The sequence below is a fragment of the Plectropomus leopardus genome, chromosome 7 (assembly GCF_026936395.1).
Source record: "Plectropomus leopardus strain MGB_pleo_1.0 chromosome 7, ASM2693639v1, whole genome shotgun sequence".
Classification (NCBI taxonomy): domain Eukaryota; kingdom Metazoa; phylum Chordata; class Actinopteri; order Perciformes; family Serranidae; genus Plectropomus; species Plectropomus leopardus.
Genome location: NC_142182.1, coordinates 1,069,234 through 1,092,500, shown reverse-complemented (window position 1 = coordinate 1,092,500; position 23,267 = coordinate 1,069,234). Strand labels below are relative to the sequence as shown.

General features: G+C 40.4%; 1 protein-coding gene across 1 annotated transcript in view; it reads left to right on the top strand.

Annotated features, from left to right (window-relative positions):
- Window positions 1-8,850: 8,850 nt before the first annotated feature.
- The window catches only part of LOC121937826 (diacylglycerol kinase zeta-like), a 50,081-nt gene continuing 35,664 nt past the window's right edge, over window positions 8,851-23,267 (top strand). Inside the window, exon 1 of the mRNA XM_088079559.1 lies at window positions 8,851-9,615. Within this exon, the coding sequence (XP_087935685.1) occupies window positions 9,410-9,615 (206 nt within the window). The 5' untranslated portion in view covers window positions 8,851-9,409. The remainder of the gene's footprint in view (window positions 9,616-23,267) is intronic.

The window sequence follows — 23,267 nt, the reverse complement described above, 5'->3', positions numbered from 1 at the left end:
TCTTTTTTAAAAAAAGTTATTTTTTATTTATCTTTGTATCAAAGAATACATTTTCATCTTTAATTCAATTATCACGGCGACTTCATGTAAAGGGGAAATGTTAATAAGCTACATGGACAGTGATGCATTTTAAATATATTTATAAATCATTTCCAGAGGGTGGGCTGAGCTTAGATAATAAAAATAAGAAAATTAAATTAAAATTAACAAAAGTAAAATAAAATGAAAAAAAAAATGAATGAATTAAAGTTAGAAATATAGTAAATAAAATAAAATAAAAATAGTCTTTTCACAGTTTGAACAGACGGGGGCGTCACGAGCTCATACAGGTGATTCTGTCCGCTTGAAAAAAGACGACGAGGAAGAAGCAGGCCGAGAAGAAGCAGTAGAAGAAGAAGGAAGCCGCACCTGCGCAGGTTGGATCTTAATGGCGGGAGAAACAAACCGGAAAGAGGGAAACCACAGACACACGAGAACAAACGTCCGCGAGGAGCTTTATCACGCCGCGCGAGCACATCCCGCCGGCCTCAGGTGAGTGTTTGTGACATCACAGTCAAACCCGAGACTCACCTGTTCGCTGGCACGGGGACACTTCGGACGCCGCGTCGCTGAATCGTCGCATCGCCGCCATATCGCTGCACGCGAAAACAATCACAAAAACACACAAAAAGCTGCGCGAGACATTTTCCCAAATGTTTTCAGCCCCCGTCCTGATCGCTTTTCTACATATTTATGAATAATATCCAGAAAAAGGAAAGTTTGTAGCCGCAGGTAGATTCAGTTTTTTAAAACCACAATCAGACAGAAATGAATATGATCAAACGCTCAAAACTAAAAAAGATTAAACAAGAAAAGACAAATAAAAATAAGAATAGGGTAAAAACATAGTAAGTAAAATAAAAATAAAAATATACCACCAGTCAGTAAAAACATAAAATAAAAATAAAAATATACCACCAGTCAGTAAAAATATATTCGGTGAAAAACTGGAAAAATAGAAATGGGCCTTAAGTAAAAAAAATATTGAAAACGCCTCCTGTCTGATGTTCATTCATCATACCAGTATGATTTAGACCTGTAACCATCAGCTGAGCTACCTGCCTACATGGCATGTAATGTAACGGCATGTAATGTAACGGCATGTAATGTAACGGCATGTAGGGGGCGACCTGGGTTGATTCAGACATCAGAATCAGAATTACTGTATATAAGAACCACATGAATATATATATATATATATATATATATATATATATATATATATATATATATATATAGTGAGTGTGTGTGTGTGTGTGTGTGTGTGTGTGTGTGTATATACAAATCTATGTATTGTGGAGTATCTTGGGTTCGGTGATCAGTGTCCAATAGGTTTTATTAGAAATACAAAGTTAAGAAAGCATTCTTGTATAGTGGCGAGTTTAAATTTTAAATTTTCAGATAAGACCTGAAGTTCGGGTTTGTTTTGGATTTTCAGCTGTTTCGTTCTTCATGCTGAAGATTTCTGCTCGTGTTTCAGTGAATTAAAGATTAAAGCGAGGGACCGAGAGCGCAGTGTGGCGCTGAGGCTATGGAAGCTAAATTGTGCTTAAACTGTCATGCAGTGAATGCCTTACAGGACTGCAGAGTCAGTTTAATATTCATATATTTATATACGTATATATTCTTGTTGCTCTATTTTAACTTTGTATTTGTGTCAAACTTGTTTTGTTTTTTAATCAAACCCTGCTGTTGCATGTTTACATGGCTGTTTTTTGTTACTTTTTTATTTTGCATTTTCTGTCCTGCAAATTATGTTTAATAAAACACAAACAAACACTGAGTCCTCATGTGATATTGATTAAACAAAATATGAACAGCTGATCTGCATAATATATAGTGCATATTGAAGTCTACTGCAAGATTACTTTATTTTTTTTAGTTTTTACCATGAAATGTTCTTGTGAAAATAAAGGCTGTATAATTTTCAGTCCGAGTGAATCGCTTCACTGCAGAAAGAAGAAATCTGCAGAGTCTGATTTTGATTTGCAGACTTTGTTCATTTTTTTGTCTCAATAATTGTCATTATTAGGACTTAAATGAATATAAATCACTGAATATAAAAATGATTCATCAAAATAAGTAAAATGGAAACGTTGTTGCTTTTTATTCATGTTTACTTGTGTTTGTTTACATGCAGTTCATCCATCCGTCCATTCATCCATCTGTCCATCCGTCCATTCATCCATCTGTCCATCCGTCCATCCATCCATCTGTCCATCTGTCCATCTGTCCATCTGTCCGTCCTGTGCTGCGTCTCTTTGTGCTGGAAACAAAGCTGAAGCTGTGAGTCTCTGAAGGATCAACAGCGACACCTGCTGCTCACCTGAGGGAACACAGGTATCCTAAAATGAGCGAAGTAACAGAACAGCAGGTACTCTAAAAATATTTACCGTTATTACCACTTTAAAAAGAAATATTCAATAAGCTGCTTTTGAGATGTGAACAGTTAATATCACTTAAAAACATGGGTATTTATCATTATTGTCACTTTAAAAAATCAAAAAGTCCAGAAAGCTTGGCTTCCTTCTGACATGTGAATATTTGCTGGTGTCCTTCCTGTTCTTTGTGATATGATGTGAAATATTTTGAGGTTTTGCACTTTTTATCAGATAAAATGAGAAACCTGAAAATGCCATTTACGGCTTTCTGAAGTTTTTTTTTTCTGATATTTTACAGAATAACAAATCGATTCACTGGTGAAATAATTAACAGTGAAAATATTTTCTGTCATTCAGTCAAAAGAAAAAGTGTAAAATGAAAAGTGTGAAAAGATAAAGAGACAGATCTAAGTTTGTGTAAAGGCTCCGCCCCCTGTCCAGCTGTGCCTGTGGACCAATCAGCCGGCTCCGTGCGCTGACTGACAGCTCGCTGCTTTAACTCAATCAGAGCGCGGAGGCTCCTCATGACTTCCTGTCCCCATCAGAGACTCTAACCTTGTTACGGCGTCCCCGGCTGCTCGTAAGCTGCTCTGCTTTGAACAGCAGCCCCGTCCTCTGATCGTCCTCTGATCGTCCTCTGATCGTCCTCTGATCGTCCTCTCGTCGTCCTCTCATTGTCCTCTCATTGTCCTCTCATTGTCCTCTCATTGTCCTCTGATCACGTCAGTTTAAACATGTTGAACCAATCAGGAGGCTCTGATGCTGCCGTGTGTCGGTCAGCTGGCGGGGACGCTGACTGCTGGTTTGTGGTCTGATGTTGGAAAAGTGTCTGATTGGGAATACTGCAGGGACATACTGACAGGGGGCCAGGGGCGGCCTCATACGTGTTTCTAGGATTTTAGGATGTTACTCTGATTTTTTTTTTTTTTTTTTGATTTTAGGAAGTTTCTAAGGGTTTAAGACGTTTCTAAAATTTTATGACATTTTTATGATTTAATGACTTTTTTAGTCTTTTGGAACATTTCTCAGATATCAGGATGTTTCTAGGATATTAGGACATTTTCTAAGATTTAAGGAAATTTCTAGGAATTTTTGATGTTTGTAGATTTTAGCATTTTTTTTTTTTTTTTTACAAATTTAGGACATTTTCTAGGATTTAAGGATGTTTGCAGGATTTTAGGACATTTTTAGAACTTGGGGACATTTTCTTGAATTTTAGGACATTTTCTTGAATTTTAGGACATTTCTGTGATTTTAGGACATCAGTGTCTCAGCTGTGTCCTCTGTCGGGGGTGTGGGGGATCCTCCTCTGGCTCTATTTTTGATCAACGAGCTCTATTTTGCTGCTGTTTTATGTCTCTGACACCTTATGGAGACTAAAAGGACAAAAACTATTCACAGAGTCAATCACTCTATTTTTACTGTACATTAGAAAATGTTTGGGGGCCACCAGGGGCCCTATCAGGGGCCAGATTTGGCCCTCAGGCTGTTGGTTGAGCATCACTGATCTAAATGATCAATTAGTGAAAACTGGGTGAAAGGGGACAATAACAAAGGATGAGATGTGTTTTTAAACTGAAGGAAAATACAGAGTACTCATGTATTCAGAGTATTTATAGAAGCGGACAAAGTAAAATGTTCCTCTGAAGTGTGCTCAGGATCGGCCCACAGTACTCTGGAGTACTCGTACTGCGGCCTCTGATGATGTAATCCTGTTACTTTTTCGGGCGGCGCTGGAGGTGACTCACGGCCGCATGAATCGAAGCAGACTGTTGACTGTTTCATAACGCTCTTTATGTAAGGGGGGCCGGGGGGGCCGCGGCCCAGCCTCCAGACCTGCACACCCCCACTGCACCTGCACCCCACAGAGACCTGCTGCAGAGCGGGGCAACACACACACACACACACACACACACACACACACACACATGCCTCATCTTCATCAGCTTATCTTCATCAGCTTCACCATCTTCAGCTTCATCACTTCATCCCCTCATCTTCAACACTTCATTTACATCAGCTTCATCTTCATCACTTCATCTTCATCAGCTTCACCACATCTTCACCACATGATCTTCATCACCTCATCTTCATCACCTCATCTTCATCACATCACATCAGCATCATCACTTAGGCTTTATCTTCATCACTTCATCACCTCATCTTCATCAGCTTCACCATCTTCAGCTTCATCACTTCATCCCCTCATCTTCATCACTTCAATTACATCAGCGTCATCTTCATCACTTCATCTTCATCAGCTTCACCACTTCATCACATCATCTTCATCACATCAGCTTCATCTTCATTACATCACATCAGCTTCATCACCTCATCTTCATCACCTCATATTCATCACATCATCTTCATCAGCTTCATCACCTCATCTTCATCACATCAGCTTCATCACATCACATCAGCATCATCACTTAGGCTTCATCTTCATCAGCTTCATCACATCATCTTCATCACCTCATATTCATCACATCATCTTCATCAGCTTCATCACCTCATCTTCGTCACATCACATCAGCGTCCTCACTTCATCTTCATCAGCTTCATCACATCATCTTCATCACCTCATATTCATCACATCATCTTCATCAGCTTCATCACCTCATCTTCGTCACATCACATCAGCGTCCTCACTTCATCTTCATCATCTTTGCCGACCTTATTGGGTCAGGCGAAGGGAACACTCGGCCTCCGAGTTTTCCACTTTAAGCTCCTTCTCGCAACCATCAGATACTTCTCATGTTCTCCACTTCACGCTGTAAAACTTTCCTTCTTCAATGCAAAAAATTAAAATATCCACCAGCATTAAGCCTCTCTAACACACTTACCGTCCCGTCCACTCTATCCAGCCTCCTTTGACGCCCCCTTCTTTCCGTTCTCCAGTTTTATAATCCCAGCTGTCGCTGAATGCGGGCATATACGGAAATCCAAACCTACCTACCCCTACCTACACACCTGGTCTACTGGTTCAAGTCATACCTCTCCGGCTGCACACAGTTTGTACATTTAAAGACCTTCAGATCACAGCACTCCTCAATTACTACTGGTGTTCCTCAGGGCTCTGTTGTGGGTCCTCTCCTCTTTATCATCTACCTCCTACCCCTCAGTCTCATTTTTAGGAAGTTTGGTATTCACTTTCATTGTTATGCAGATGACACCCAACTCTATCTGTCCTCTAAGCCTCCATCTTCCCTCTCTGGTTGTCTCCTGGAAATTAAAACCTGATTTTGTCGTAACGTCTTCAAACTCAACAGCAGTAAAATTTAGGTTCTCCTTGTTGGGTTAGAACCACTCAGGCTGAATCCGACAGCCGACTCCACAGTTCCTCCCTCCTCCCGAGTCAAGAGTGTGGATGTCGTCCTCGGCATCACTCGGTCTGCTTATTTCTACTCTCACAATATCAGTCCTATTTTAAGTATACAGTTACTTATTTTCAGATGAAATGCTTTATCACTGTTTCAGTGACACTTGTGGTCCTTCGTGTCGTTCTGCTTTTTAAGTACTTTCATTTTCTGTACTTTATTTGTTGCTGCACCTTTGAGGTGAAATTTTAAAGGCATAGTTTTTTCTGGTTTTATTATCTCGGATTATTTATAGCTGGTTATCGTCTTCCTGCAGGAATTAATGACGAAACAAAGTCTTTGTGCCAGCGACGATCAGCTAGAGTCATTTTTCTTGTTCCTTAACCGATAATTGTGTTGATGTTCTGTGTGCGTGTTTGTTGTCAGGTCAGTCTGTGTAATAAACTGACTGAAGATCAAACAGCAGTGCATTATGGGCCGCTGTTACTGGGAGAAGTAATGAGATTACAGTAACCTCCAGGCCAGTTATCAGAGCCACAGCAGAGCGCAGCGCACAGGCCATCAGGCTGCAAACAGGCAGGCTGATCAGATTATGGAGAACGAGGCCAGCTGCGTCCTGGACGACATGTTTCATGTCACATTCGTGATTTATTGATTTATTAATCCGTAGTTAACCCTTCACTCTGCTCCGACCCGAGGAGCAAAGAAGACGAAACACAACAACAACCTGATGAGGGCCGATCTGTCTGTGGACACTGATATATAAACTCAAACCAAACAGCAGTTCAGACTCTGTCTCTAAAACTGTGATACTCGATGTACGGCTCGCGGCCAAATCTGGTCCCTGATAGGGTGCCAGATTTCTGAAGTGATTGACTCTTTGAACAGTTTTTGTCCTTTTAGTCTCCATAAGGTGTCAGAGACATAAAACAGCATCAAAATAGAGCTTGTTGATCAAAAAAGAGCCAGAGGAGGATCCCCCACACCCCCGACAGAGGACACAGCTGAGACACTGATGTCCTAAAATACTGGAAATGTCCTAAAATCAGAGAAACACCTTAAATCCTAGACATTTTTCTAAAATCCTAGACATGTCTTACAGTAACAATGTCCTAAAATCATAGATATGACTTAAAATCATAGAAATCTCCTAGAATCAGTGAAACATCTTAAAGTCATAGAAATGGCCTAATGTCCTCAAAATTTCTCTAAAATCCTAGGAATGTGGTACATTTTCTGGCAATGTCCTGAAATCTGAAATGTTTTAAAGTCCAAAAAATGTGCTAAAATTAAAGAAATGTCCTTAAATCCTAGACATGTCCTCAAATCCTAGAAATGTCCTCAAACCCTAGAAATGTCCTAAAGTCTTAAAAAAATGACCTTTCCTAGAAATTTCCTTAAATCCTAAAAATTGTCCTAAAATCCAAGAAACATCATAACATCCTGTAAGCTTTCCAAAATCACTAAAAATCTCCTAAAATCAGTGAAACGCCTTAAAACCCTAGAAACATCCTACATTTTTTTTTTTTAAATGTCCTAAAATCATAGAAATGTCCCAAAATTAGAGATATGCCCTAAAATCTGAAAGATGCCTTAAATCCTAAAAATGCCCTAAAATCTTAGAAAGGTGTTTGGGGCTGCGGTGACTGGCCCCTGGACTCCTGTCATTTTGCAAAAGTGGCCCCCGAGCAGAGCAGGTTGAGTGTCCCTGTCCTAAAACATGTCTCACGGATGGATTTTTCTAAGAGAAAGGACTCGTCCTCGTCCTGCACCTCTGTTTTAATTGGCTGTCAAAAATAACCCGGGCTCATCCTTCAGCTCCACCTCGGAGCGGGAACCCAGGGGATGGAGCCGCCACGTGCACGCTGTGAAGGGCTCTGTGTGGGCCTCGCTGCGGCCGCGCGACCTCCGCTTCACTGCACACACACACACACACACACACACACACACACACACACACACACACACACACACACACACACACACACACGCGGTGCGTGTGTGTGGGCTGTGGACCGTCTTTATGTAAAGCCTGAGTGGGAGGGGAGCGCGCTGCAGAGTGCGGCTTCAGAAATGTGATCCGGGTGAGAGGCAGGCTGCAGTTTCCACAGCAGAGCAGCTCTCATGTTCACGATATGTTAATGCTGCGGAGTTTAACACCTCGCAGCCCGACGCGCTCTGCGTCCGCCAGCTGCTCCGCTCAAAACAACCGCAAACAATGTGATAATGTAACTGATTACATTTACTCAGGTACCGCGCTAGAGTCTGATTTTCCGCTCCGTTACTCGAGTGTTTTCTTTTTCATGCTTTTACTCTATAATTTTGTCTGATTGTCTTATTACCTGAACGCTTAAATTACTTTAAAAGTTTTTTTGCATAAAACCTTAAGAATCTGTAAAATATGATCTTTTGTTATGAGGGAAATTATAGCAGTTTATTAATGTGCAGCTGCAACAAGTAGCGTAGGTAATCAATCCATCAGTTGATTTCCAGAAAATGTACTGCTGACTGTTTTGACAAACATTCAAGTCTTTCTAAGAATATACTTTTGAGTTTCTTAAAAAATGTTTTGTATAGGCTACTTTTGCGTTTGGGATGTGCTTTTTTTCTCTTTTTTTGGATGGGTCACTTTTTAAAGGAATATTTTGGATGTTTTTTTCCCATTTTCTTTATAAATTGAGTTTTTTTGAGGGGTGCTTTATCTATTGTCATAATTTTTAGCCTTTTGGATGGTTTTTATTTTTTACAATTAGCTTTGGAAATTTTTGTCTTAGCTGACACTTTTTTCTGTTTAAAGAAAAAATAATTTCAATATTTCTGAGTTTTTTTTTTCGTGTTTTTTAGTTTTATTTTAAAAGTTCTCCCTGCATTGGGTACTTTTACTTTTAATACTTTAAGTATATTTTCCTGATTATTTTTTTCATTTTTACTTCAAGTACCGTTTTCAATGCAGGACTTTTACTTGTAACAGAGTATTTCTACACTCTTTCCTGAAGCAAAGGATCTGAGCACTTCCTCCTCCAGCGCCGGCTTCTCGTGAGCGTGCTTTGTCCTCGGCCGCTGCTGCAGCTCCGGAGAGGAGAAAATGAGTTCATTTCCTCCTCTTTTTTTAGCAGCTGTACAGCCTCGGAGGCTCCAGCAGGTGGCAAAGCGCTCACCTCTGTCTGCCGGCCAATCAGAGCGCGCCGGGCCGGGGGTGGGCGGGACTTAGGAAAAAGAGAGGGAGAGCCTCGGAGCTGAGATAAAAGTAGAGAGGAGAGGGGGAGCGGAGCTGCAGAGGACAGAGCCGAGGAGTGGAGGAGCAACAGGTCGCCTCAGAGGAGGAGCAGAAGGAGAAGCTGCACGCTTCTTCTTCTTCTTCTGTGGTTTTGTCAAACTTCCTGGATTTCCTGCAGAGAGAGCTGAGAGGAGAGAGAGCATGAGGAGGAGACGCACTCCCCCCGGCTGGGAGCGTTAGGAGGAGGAAGGAAGTAAGGAAGCCAGTGTAGAGAAAAGCAGCCCCCTCTCTCCTCCTCCTCCTCCTCCTCCTCCTCCGGGCTCTGACAGTTGTTGTGCTGCTGCTTCCTGGACTGAAGTGAAGCTGCACTTCCTGTGTCGGCTGCTCAGACTCGTGCCTGCAGCTGTCAGAATGGCTGACGGCTCCTCGCTGACCTCCGACCAGTGACAGGAGCCATGGACCGGCAGCCCGAGGAGGAGCAGCCTGCCCGGGATGGAGCACAGGCGCCCTCCTCCTCCTCCTCCTCCTCCTCCTCCACCTCCACATCCACCTCCTCGTCCTCCTCAGCCTCCAACACGGAGCTGACCCCGGCGGCGGCGCCCGCCCCCCGCGGCCAGCACGCCAGCAGGACCTTCACCGGCCTGAGGATCTTCTGCAGGAGGTGAGTGTGTGATCCGACCCTGGATCTGCTCCTCCCGCTGCTCCTCACCTCCCTCTCACCTCCTCCTCACAACAGTCACTCTCACACTGTTTCTGCAACTTTTCACGCAAAAAAACTCACAAGGTAAACAGTGAAAAGTTGATTTTACCAAAAACTGAATGCCTTAATGACGCTAAATATTTAGTTACTTAGTTTTAATTTGTTTATTTCATATCCAATTTTCAAGTTTACTGATATTACAGCTGTGTTTACATGACTGTGTGAAGTTGTGCAACTTAAAAATGACAAATTAATGAACTTGTTCTGTCAAAGTGATAGCAAATTCAGAAAAGCAAGTTAGTCAGTCTTACCCTGTAAAATCTGACAAGATGAATATACTTAAAATAGATAAATATGATGACAAATATAACTATTAGTTTTAATATATGATTATTTCATATCTAACTTTCATGTTTACTGAAATTATACTCGTATTTACTAATTTTGCTACTGTTGCTAATTAAAAATGACAGTTGAATCAACTTGTTCTCTCTACATGATAGCAACTTCAGTAAACCAAGTTAGTCAGACTGACACTGTAAAATCTGACAAGTTGATTATACTTTAAAAATATAACACAATAAATATAGGTCTTAGTTTGAAACTATGTTTATTTTATATATAATGACTATAAATAATTACTGAAATTACAGCTGTATTTACTTAACTGTGTGAAGTTGGTGCAACTTAAAAATGGCATTTGGATTAACTTAATTTATTCAGTTAATTCAACTTTTTTAAGTAAACTAAGTTACTTAGACTTAAATCTGAAAAGTTGGTTTTACTTAAAAATGTAGGAAACCATGTGCTCTGGTGACAGTAAATGTAAGTATTCTTTTTAATTTATATTTGTTTTATATCTAATTGTCAACTTTACTGAAATTCTAGCTGCATTTACTTAATTTTGTGAAGTTGTTACAGATTGAAAACAAGAAGTGGATTAACCTGTTCGCAACTAAACTTTTTAAGTAAACCCAGTTAGTCAGATTTACAATGTAAAATCTAAAGAGTTGATTATACTTAAAAAAGAACAAGACAGTACATATAACTATTAGTTTTAATTTATTTTTATTTCATATGTAATTATCAAGTTCACTGAAATTATTGCTGTATTTACTTAATTTTAGGATTTTAATTTTAGTTAATTAACTTGTTCTTTCTTAGTGTTTACGTAAACTAAGTTAGTCGGACTTAAACTTTAAAATCTGACAAGTTGATTTTATTTTTAAAAAATTAGGACACCCATAGCTTTGGAATTTTAAGTAAATATAGGCTAATTCTTGGTCTCAAACTATGTCTACTTTATTTCTAATTGTTAAGTTTAATTAAAATTAAGTTATATGTAGTTGATGTTGCAACATGAAAATAATGAGTGAATTAACTTGTGTTTGCTACTTAACTTTTTAAGTAAACCAAGTTAGTTGGTCTTACACTATAAAATCTGTCAAGTTGATTTTAATTTTTGAAAAATCTGGGAAACCCATTGCCTTGAAAAATGGAAGTAGATATAACTATCAGTCTTAAATTATGTCCGCTTTATTTCTAAATATCAGGTTCACTGAAAATTACAGCTGTTGTTGACAGTTATCACGCTGTGTACAAATGCATATCTACAATATACGCACCTTTAGTTATTTTCAAAAGGGAGACTTTTTGCACATATTTACTTTTTTTTTAAAAAAAATGATTCAAGTCTGAATTATAGTGATAAAACATTTGCTCAATCAAAAACTATCCGTTCTTTTTTTATTCCTTTAACAGTCATTCTGACTGATAATAATGTAATACCGTGATACTGTAACAACCACAGTATTTTCTGAGATGTTTATCATACTGTGAAAAACTGCAATCGTAAAACCAAGTTAGTCGGACTTACACTGTACAAAAAAAAGAGAATCACCAAAAAATGTTATTTTCTTACAGATGTCCGGGCTAAGCCGTCGAAGTCTGCAGATCCTCGACATGCCCCTGGATATTTATCCGTATTCTGCTGGTTTGAAACCATCAGTCACATTAGTATATTTTAAAACATATTAACAAAATAGAAAATGTGCAGATATCCGAACTCCTCCACATGCAAATCCCTTTTTGTCGTGACACAAAATACAAAAATCTGGTCAGTTAAGTCAGACTTATTTGGTTGACTTAAAAACTGCTGCATAAAGTTGCGATCACTAAGAAAGAACAAGTTCATTCACTCGCATTTTTTTAAGTTGCAACAACTTCTCAAAATTAAAGTAAATACAGCTGAACTTTAGGTAAACTAAATTAAGATTAACAGTTGCATTTACTTTCATCAAGGTAAAGAGTTTCTTGAGTAAGATCAGCTTGTGAGTTTTCAGCGAAGCGTCGCCGTTTGTCCAGTCGGAGCTGTAGGAGTGGGCTCTTCTTCTCCTTCTCCTCCTTCTTTTCCTCCTTCTCCTCCTTCTCCTTCTTCTTCTTCTTCTTCTTCTTCTTCTTCTTCTTCTTCTGTTGCATAGTAATCATTTGTTATGTGGCAGCTTGTTTTCTAGTTGTGTTCATCTCTCTCTGATTGATGCATTTTTTGGGCTTTTGAATGAGTTCCCAGAAAGGAATGTAAAAATTCAACTGAGATTTTTCCGTTTTCACTGGGAGAAGAGCTTTTTTAATTTCATTTATGGTCAGATCTGATTCACATCATGTTTCAAAGTCTTCATCAGTCGCAGGAATATGTTCTCTTATCTTGCCGATAAAGCTCAGAAGAACTTTAACTGAATTCAGATGGATATTCCCATAAAAAGAGGCCAAATGCTGTCAAGGTATTGGACAATACGAATAGACTGTGAACCAATCAGAGTGCTTGGTTAAGCTGTTAGGTTGTGACTATACGCAGGCGTATGAGCAGGTTCGGTTGAGAGCGCTTCGTGTGGGCACATACTGCTATGTCGTGGTGAAGTTGTTGTGGAGCTGATGAACCACACGGTTTTGAGCTCAAATGGACTTTGTCGGCCAGCATTTCATTGGACAAATGCTGCTATATTTTTAGACCCTTGGAAGACTCTCACTCTTGTTTGGTTGCAGAGGCTGGTTAATGCAGGGCTGTCCTACGAAATGTTTAGCGGTTGAACGCAAAGTGTCCAAGCTGTTGGTGTGTTTTTTAGCTCTTTGAATAGATGGTGTCCCACAAAGTTCCATATTGGGTCCAATTTTATTTACAGTTTATATACATAATTTATGCTGCAATGTTGGCCATACAAAAGTGTATTTTGTATGCAGATGACACACGGCTGGGTGATATGGCCTAAAAATAAAACCCGGATTATGATTTTAATAATTTTTTCATTCTTTAAAACAAACTACAAATGACAAAGAAATTACTCAAAACAAGTTTTGCTTTTGATTTTAGCAGTAAAAAATAATCAAACTGAATTTCCCTTCTGTTAATATAGTAAACTGAATTTCCCTTTTGGGGTTAAACTGCAAACTTGTCTTTTACACTGAAGGCTGCAGTAATTTCACAAAACATATTCACATGAATTCATGTGTATCACATCTTTAGCAGTGTGTGACTGTATCAGGAACAGCTGTCAGAGCTGCACTCGTCTGCAGCAGTGACACTGAGATCAGCTCCTGCAGCCACCAGCACTCCCAGTTACAGACCGGACCACATCAGAGCAGGGCAGCTGGGCACCGGGCCCCCAAACCACTAAATCTGCCCCTGATAACTGAGAGGTCTGTCAGTGCTGCTCTGATGGATCGATCGATCAGCTGTGATCTTTGTTTCTATTAGCAACGCTTTTTGTCACTTTTTGAAAACAGTCAAATTAATCTCCTGGGCTCAGTGACTTTGGTCCCGACAGGAATGTGTGGCACGAGCTGCGCTCTAGTATCCAAATGCGCACACACACCTGGCGCACACACACACCTGGCGCACACACACACCTGATGCACACACACACCTGGCGCACACACACACCTGATGCACAGTCCGTATTCAGACACGTTTCATAAAAACAAAACAATAACTATTTTTGTGTATTTTCAGTTTTTACTCTCGTACCAGCTGCTGATAGATGTTCCGTTAATTTCCCCTCTTTCATATTTTGGGGTGGACGTGACCCCCGGTCCTCTGTGGAGATTACGCGCGTGGTCAGGGGCTCTAAATTTTCATTAATTAAAAAAAGGGGTTTGGATAGGGCTGGGCGATAAAATGAGCTAATGAATGAATGTCGATAAAAGGCATTCCAGTCATGTCCGCTCCGGTCTTATTCTCCTTTGATGTCTCTGAATGTCCCAATCTGTTCTAGGTCTCCAAAATGTCTCGATCCGGTCCTGATTCTGTCATTTATCAGCGTGCTCGCTGCTCACAGTAACCGCTGAACACCGGTGTAAGCGGCCGCCGTCTCCCCCCTAATAGCGATTTGATGTATCTCGTGATATATATCGATATCGACTGATGTGAAAAAATATCGTGATAAGACCTTGTTCCCGGTCGCCCAGCTCTAGGTTTGGAATAAATGTAGCTTTTCTGTGTGTAAATCATATTTCCTGCGCTCAGTGCAGGAGCTGCAGTTTGTGGATCGAAGCTCTGATTTGTTTGTTAGTTGGTGTTTATTTGTGGTTTTATTTGTGTCATGTGACCTCAGACGGTAAACCACCGAACAGGTGACGGCACATTCGATTCTTATTGCAGCAGCAGTGAGAGCGTCAGAAAAGATGAATAAAATGAGGCTTTTTGGTTTGTTGGACGTTTGAAGACGTCACTTTGTGATCTGAGGAGATTTCAGGAGCAGATTTTGACATTTTGTCGTCGTACTTCCAAACTTCTTGCACGTTTCTGCAGTTTAACCCTTTGAAGCAGTGACAGCAGCAGAACGTTGTGTTTCTGGTTCTGTGTGTTTTTGAGTGTTGGTTGGACTTTTGATGAAGTCGGTTTTTATGTAATGTAACAAGCATATTTCACTGTATGAATCCAGATAATCATCCGCAGATGAACTCGAAACAAAAATAATCTACATTTCTGCAGTTTGTATATTTCTGCAGTTTAACCCTTTCACCACTTCGAAACCTGAGCGACGCGGCCTGATTCCTTTCAAGAACAAGAGAAGGTGATGAGTAACTTTATGAGAAACGACCCAAAACAATCACAAGAAATAAGCTCAAATTAGGAGAAAATTACCTAAAAAGTTCCCAAACAAAAAAGTCAGATACAAACAGGGAAATGACCTAAAAACAAGTGTTTTAAAATTTTTTTAAATATGTAATTAGTTATTTTAAATACATAATTATAATCAATTATAAATACTGATTTTTGGAGAAAAAGTTTGCTGTTTGCTCCAGTTTCAGGAGTTAAAGAAGTATATCTGTTTTCTGTTACTGTGTACTTGTACTGTGTTTCAGAGGGAGTGTTTTACTTCTTACTGCACCGCACCAACTTGTTATGGAGTATTTCTCTACTGTTGTGCATGTACTTTTACTGCAGTGAGGGATGTGAGTACTTTGTGGTGCCGCAGTACGACGGCGTGAAGGGTTAATTCGGCGCGGTGTCGGATCCTAAATCTGCTCCGTGGTGAATAAAAAGGTAACAAGTGCAAACTCAAGAGGAGTCAGGCGGAGAGTTTAATCTCCCAGCCATCTCCCAGGGTCTCTAATTATAGCTGCTATTAACGGATTGGCACAGCAATTAATTAAAAACGGTCATTTTTAGGGCCTGATGGGAATATTTCACTCCCGAGGAGACGAGTCAATCTGTCGAAGGACAGAGGAGGAGCAGGGGGAGCAGGAGGAGCAGGGGGAGCAGGAGGAGCAGGAGGAACAGGAGGAGCAGGGGGAGCAGGAGGAGCAGGAGGAACAGGAGGAGCAGGGGAGCAGGAGGAGCAGGAGGAGCAGGGGAGCAGGGGGAGCAGGGGGAGCAGGGGGACTCAGCTCCTCCTCACTAGAAACAGTTGAGCCTTTTAATTTAAAATAAAATGAAAAAAACAAGATAGTCCTTTTTTATTCCCACAGTGGGGAAATTCGCAGGAGTGGATAGGATAAGCAGCAAAAGAACAATATAAATAGTAAAAAAAAATATAAAAAATATTGAATTTCAAATATTAAAAAAGTAAGTTGCCAAGTATAATAAAAATTCTGTTGGTTTTACGTAAAAAAACTGGCACCTTTGGTTGCCACAATAATTCTGTAAAAAAAACAAAAAAAAAACAACAAAGACGTAAATTACTTTATAAAATAAACTGTACATTTTAGCATTTTTAAACTGTAAAATTTACTGTTCATTTGGAAAACAAAAAAAAAAAATCTGCAATTCCATCACCAATCTCATTATGTGTAAAACCACACAAATTAAATTAATTATTGAAAAGCTAAACATTAGAAAATTCTAATTATTTTCTTTCTATTTCGGCTGTTATTGGCAGTTAAAATCACTTTTTTGATCAATGTCATAATTTTTCTGTCAAAAATAACATCTGATTTATTTCAAAGACTTTAAGGAACATTTACATTTAACGCTCAAATGTTTAAAATCCATCTCAAGGTTTCTTATTGGCGGCTGTGGCTCAGAGGCTGAGCGGGTATCTTCTGATCAGAAGGTCAGTGGTTTGATCCCCGGCTCCCCCGAGTAACTTTTCAAATATTCTTTGGCAAAATACTGAACTCCGAATTGCTCCCGATGCCGCGTGATTGAGTGTGTGTGAATGATTCCTGAGTAACAGGTGGTACCTTGTACGGCAGCCTCGGCTACCAGTGTGTGAATGTGTGTGAGTGTGAATGTGTGTGTGAGTGTGAATATGTGTGTGAATGTGTGTGTGAACGTGTGTGTGAATGGGTGTGTGAATGTGAGAACGTGTGAATGTGACAGTGTAGTGTGAAAGCGCTTTGAGTTGTCAATAAGAAAAGGGCTACACAAGTCCAGTCCGTTCATCATTTACCATATTTATCTGTAAAGCAAATTATTTATTTGTAAAATGTAAAAACTACAGATATCTGTAAATTCTACAGAGAAATTTCAATATTTTTTTTATTCAGAATATTACTGCAAACTTAAAACTGTTTCACTGTTTTCGTATCTGCGGTTTGATGTCTTGATTTTACTGCACTTTAATGTTAATTTTACAGACATTTTTTACAGTGTAAATCCTAAAAACATAAATAATAAAAATCTTTGCTTATTTCAAACGATACCAAATGCACTTCATCCTCAACGCTCACAGCAACATATTGCGTATGTTTTGCATTTCATAGTAATCGATTAATCGATTTCACATGTTCGATTAAATAATCGATGACAGATGACCAATTCATCTGTCATCGATTAATTGTCCATAGTCCATAAAATATTTTCTTAATCTCTCTCTGTTGTTTCTGGATGAATCTTTCTGCTGCATTAACCCTTTGAAACCTGATTAACATTTCCTTTTCTGCAAATTGCAAGAAATAATAAGATTTTAAATTTTTTTTTTTAGCTAGGGGAAAAGTGTCCATTCAACCATATTTATAATTATTATAATTATATATTTATTTGTTAGTTTTTGTTTTTACATTTCTTGTATTTTTACAAATTAATTAATTAATTAATTAATTAATTAAATTGTTAATTTTCTTGGCTTTTATTTTAACTCCTTTTTCAGGGTCAAATTTTCAGGCCATTTCCTTGTATTATTTACTAATTTCTTGTAATTTTTTCACTGATTTCTCCCTGAGTTGCTCTTTACCTTCTCCCCATGTCTTTGAAAGAAACGGCCCAAGTTTGCTCAGGGTTCAAAGGGTTAAATACATGTAAAAGTCTGAATGCAGCACAAAAAGAGTTTCAAAATCACACCATCTATCAGTCAGAAAGTGAACAGAAATAATTGTTTAATTATTAATATTATAATTGTTTTTAAATTTATTGTTAAATCCTTTAGGCTTTTAAGGTTTTTTTTTCCAATATTTTTCTAATATTTTTTTTGCAGTTTTTTTTAATAAAATTACAAATTACAAATAACAGTTCATCACAGCCAGAAACTGTATAAAAACTGTATAAACTGAAAAAAAATGTTAGATTGTTTTTCTTTCTTTAATAGTTTAAATTAAAGACAAACAAAAAAACAGGTGGGCTTGAAAGGCTGGTTGCAGACTTTTGCCTTTATTTTATTTTTTTACAGAAAATATTTTGGTGATTTTCTTTTCTTTTAAAATGAAAAATTCAAATGACTAAATCACACTAACAGAAATAGAACGATGAATTCTTAACCCCGACAGTAACGCTGCTACAGTTAACCATTTTTCAGCATTTTAAATATAAATATATATTTAAATATATCGCTATAATATTCTTAGAAATGCTATACTGTGACTTTTTTTATATTTAGAACGATGAACCCTAACCCTAACATTTCTAGTATTTGAGGACATTTCTGTGATTTTAGGACATCAGTGTCTCAGCTGTGTCCTCTGTCGGGGGTGTGGGGGATCCTCCTCTGCCTCTTTCTTTGATCAACAAGCTCTATGTTGCTGCTGTTTTATGTCTCTGACACCTTATGGAGACTAAAAGGACAAAAACTATTCACAGAGTCAATCACTTTATTTTTATTGTGCATTATAAAATGATTGGGGGCCACCAGGGGCCCTATCAGGGGCCAGATTTGGCCCTATATGTTGAGTGTCCCTGCTCAGCAGACAGAGACAGTTGGACTCGTTCAGTTGGATGTTTTCATCAGTTTTGAAGCGTTCAATCAGCTGATCAGGACGCCGGCTGTAACGTGAGACGTCGTCTGATTAATTATTTGTCGTCTGATGTTTCCTGATCTGACCTGACTCCCCATCAACTGACGCTCAGAGGAGCCGTCTGCGTCCGTCTGCGTCCGTCTGCTTCCATCTGCGTCCATCTGCGTCCGTCTGCTTCCGTCTGCTTCCGTCTGCGTCCGTCTGCGTCCGACTGTATCCAACTGTAGTCCGCTATCAAGTCACCGAATGTAATGTCCGAGTCACGAGACTCGACATCTCTGTGCGGTGTGTGTGTGTGTGTGTGTGTGTGTGTGTGTGTGTGTGTGTGTGTGTGTGTGTGTGTGTGTGTGTGTGTGTGTGTGTGTGTGTGTGTGTGTGTGTGTGTGTGTGTGTGTGTGTGTGTTGTATCAGTAACCAGGTTGCTGAATCGTTCAGTTTTAGACTCTCAGAGACCAAAAAACATCTCAGTGTGACAAAGACGACTCCAAGACGGGACACACCTTTGACCTCTGACCTCATCAGCTGATGAGGTATTCATGAGGAGGGAAACATGAGTGTGTGTGTGTGTGTGTGTGTGTGTGTGTGTGTGTGTGTGTGTGTGTGTGTGTGTGTGTTTGTGTGTGTGTGTGTGTGTGTGTGTGCGTGTGTGCGCGTGTGCGCGCGTCTGTGTGTGTGGACCTATTTCCTGAGCTATCTTTGTTACTCGTCCTGTTTCTATAAATAGTCTGGTCCAGGAGGGACTGTGGCTCTCAGGGAGGAGGAGAGAGGAGGAGAGGAGGAGAGGAAGGGAGGAGGAGAGAGGAGGAGAGGTAGAGCAAGAGGAGAGAAAAAGAGGAAGGAGGAAAGAGGAGGCGAGAGACAAGGAGGAGAGAGGAGGAGGAAAAATAAAAGGGGGATGTAGGAGGACCAAAAAGAGGAGAAGCATCGAGAGGAGAACGAGGATCTGGAAGAGAAGGAGCATGAGGAGTACAGGACAAAGAAATAAAAGACCAGGAGGAGGAAGAGGAGGTGCTGGAAGATAACAAAAATCAAGAGGAAAAAACAAAGATGGAGCAGGAGGAGCAACATTACAGAAGAAGAAAGAGTGAAAGAGGAGAGGGAGGAGAAAGGAGAAATGAAAGGGAAAGTAAGAGGACCAAAAAGAGGAGGAGTAGTACAGGACAAAGAAGCAGAGGACCAGGAGGAAAAGGAGGTGCTGGGAAATAATGGGGATCACAAGGAGGAAACAAAGATGGAGCAGGAGGAGGAACAAGTGGTGGAGGAGGAGAAAGGAGAAATAAAAGGAAAAGTAAGAGGACCAAAAAGAGGAGTAGCATCAGGAGGAGAACAAGGAGCTGGAAAAGGAGGAGGAGGAGCACGAGAAGTACAGAACAATGAAGCTGAAGCCCAGCAGCAGCAGGAGGAGGAGGAGGAGGAGGTGCTGGAAGATAACAGGAATCACAAGGAGGACATAAAGATGGAGCAGGATTCAGGAAGAGGAGGAGGAGCTCGGGGAGGAGCAGGGAGGAGGCAGATTGTGGCAGGAGGAGCAGCAGAGGAGGAAGTACTCAGATCATTTGCTGAAATTTGAAGAAAGAGGGAAAAATACCCCAAAACTCAAAAATATATTTTTAAAGAAAAAAACACACCTAAACTCAAAATAATAAAAAAGGAAAAAATTTTAAAAAATCACCTCCCAAAATCTTAAAAAGAGGTTTAAAAAATCCCCAAAACTTAAAATTGTTGAAAAATGAAAAAGTGCCTCAAACCTCAGAACGAAAAATCAAAACCATCAAAATCAACGAGGAGACGACGGTTTGAAGCTGCAGCGTGTGACGGCAGCAGAGGAGCAGCAGGAGGCGCCACAGGAGCAGCAACCTGTCCGCTCCGCTCCGGAGACTCACAGGACGTGCCGGCGGCCTCACGGACTGACGGTGTGCTCAGTGACATCATCGGCAGCTGATCAGATGAGCCGATCAGAGGTATTGATCAGAGGTATTGATCAGATGCGTCCGCTGACCGACTCTGACAGCTGATATCTCAGCTGATCCGGGGTCAGTGCGCCTCGCTGTGACGGCAGGTTTTAACCTGATGGGACTCTATTGATTATTGATTCTGACTCTTTCTTATGTATTCATTAGGTATTGATAATGATCGGTAACTCGATCAGTTACTGATTCTGTGTCTGCAAACTAAAAAACTGGATTTGATCTTCTTATCATCAGACTTTGAGTTTTGTGTGTCGCTGTCATGGGGCCGGATGTGGGGCCCTGGCAGTAAAAAGTGTGTCCCTGGGACGCCGTGTAGGGTCTCAGCAGTAGGACATGGGGCCCTTGTAACAGTCTGTTGGGCCCTGGCAGCAGTTGTGACATGGGCCCTGAGTGTAAGATGTGGGACCATGAGTGCCACATGTGGGGCCCTTACAACAGGATGTGGGGTTCTGGCAGGAAAATGAGGGTCCCTGGCAGTAGAAATTGTGGCCCTTGTGACAGGATATGGGGCCATAGTGGCAGAAAGTGGGGCTCCTGTAGATGCATGTGGGCCCCTGGTGGCAGAAAGTTGCTGAAAGTGGCTCCCTAGGAGCGGTTGAGGGGTCCTCAGGCAGGATGCGAGGCCCTTGTGGCAACATATTGGGCCCTTGCAACAGGATTTGGGGCCCGAGTGACAAAAACAGCGTCCCTTGGACTAACTGTGGGGTCCTGGCAGTAGGACATGGGGCTTTGGGGCAGAGTGTGGGCCCCTGAGGGCAGAGTGTGGGGCCACTCTGTCCCTTGGTAAAGTGTGTGCGCAGTAACTGGAGGCGTCGTCGTTTGAGGGGACTCTGACCTGCGGGGGTTAATATTTAGCAATATTTAGGTTAATATTCAGTTTCAGTTTTCTGACCCGACTTTGACTAATTTTTTAATTAATTTTTATGAATTTGTTCTATATTTTATAAACAAGTTTTAAACTTTTAAACAAGTTTTAAACTACTAAAAAAGTACAATAATTCAGCTGCACACTCGAGTAAAGTACAAGTATATGAATGCAGTATTTGTGGTGTGCACCTGTTGTGTGTACCTGGTGTGTGTAGTTGTGCGTCCTGCAGGCTGCGGCGAGCCGCGGCGGTCTTAAATAGCCGAGCAGGTCGGTGACGGCGTCTCTGATCCGGCAGAAGCTGCTGATCTTTTAAGCTTCTTCAGCTGATCTCGTTTAAAAGCACCAACCAGGAACCGATCGATCAGCTGTCAGGAAACTGTTCCCAAGGCACTAATATTTATAATTCATTCCTTATATGAAATCAGTGATGCTCAACTGAAGGCCTGAGGGCCAAATCTGGCCCCTGATGGGGCCTCTGGTGGCCCCCCAAACATTTTCTAATGTACAATAAAAATAAAGTGACTCTGTGAACAGTTTTTGTCCTTTTAGTCTCCATAAGGTGTCAGAGACATAAAACAGAGGAGGATCCCCCAAACCCCCGACAGAGGACACAGCTGAGACACTAATGTCCTAAAATCCAGGAAATGTCCCAAATCCAAGATATGTCCAAAAAATGCCCTAAAATCCCTAAAATATTCTAAAATCCAAGATTTGTTCAAATTTTTTAAAAAAATTCCTAAAATCTCAGAGCCATGTCTGGAGATGCTGTGCTCCCCTGGCCCCTGGCCCCTGGCCCCTGGCCCCTGGCCCCTGGCCCCTGGCCCCTGGCCCCTGGCCTCTTTTCATTTAGCCGAGACATTGCTGATAAAAATAATCTTTAGTTGCTGCCTCGGAGTTTCGTCCTGATAAAATAATTGTTTTAAAAGTTATTTTTTCTCGGCAGCTCGCCGCAGAGATCTTTATTTTGGTGAAATCTGTTCCCTGTGATGGTGGAGGGAAATGTGGTCGCGGTTGCCGTGCTACGTGCTCCATAGAAACGCCGCAAACCACCGACAGAATCTGACCACTAATTATCGACCTGGTCAGCAGAAGACAGAGGAGTTTCTCACAAAGAGCCAAACTATAATGCTGAATTCAGGCCAGACAAAAGAGAGAAACGACCACAAAACCACAATAACAGCAGCAACCCAAACCAGTGAGAGGACACGCTGAAGAATATTAGCAAACACTGAAATAACAGTGACGACAAGAGAAATAAACATGGCCAGGGCAGAATAAAAGGATGAATGAAAAGATGGAATACAAACTAAAATAAATGAATCAAACAGACAAATTAAAAAAGACGACATCGCATAAAAGCACGTCTGTAAAAGTGTTTTTAAGAAGTGATTTCAAAGAAAATAGTGACGTCTCATGCTCGATATGATTGATTATACAGTTAAAATTAAACTGTGATCAATCGTTCAGTGCGTTTTGAGATATTTGAACTTCATTGTTGAAGTTTATTGTTGTCCTTTGGGCCTGATATGAGTGTGTTGAGGTCGTACGTTCAGGGCAGACGTAACACTGTGACTCTGCTGTTGCTCCTAAAAACAGTTGATGGGCGTCAACATATAGAGCACAGAAACATGTACTCATTTCGGCGAGCAGCTTGTCAGTGTGGTTTGGCCGTGTAGTTTTTTTGGGGGCACTGTGGTTTTTTTTGTTGTTGTTTTGTTTTGGCCATATATATATATATATATATATATAATTTTTTTTTGGCCGTGTATTTTTAAAAATCTTTTTTGGCTGTTTATTATTATTTTTTGGCCGTGTAGTTTTTTGTTTGTTTGCGTTTTTTTTGGCCGTGTAGTTTTTTGTTTGTTTGCGTTTTTTTGGCCGTGTAGTTTTTTGTTTGTTTGCGTTTTTTTGGCCATGTAGTCGTCGTTAAGGAGTGCCGTGCATAGGCGGGGCTGTAGATTACGCCCTCTGCTGTTCAAAAAGAGTATTGCAGCTCATTTTTCATTTCACCGATTTGAATCTCTCATATTTTTTATGGATTTTTAACTGTCTCGCGATGCATCGTGACATCCCTGTTTTTGAGTAATCATATCAAAACCAAAAAAAAT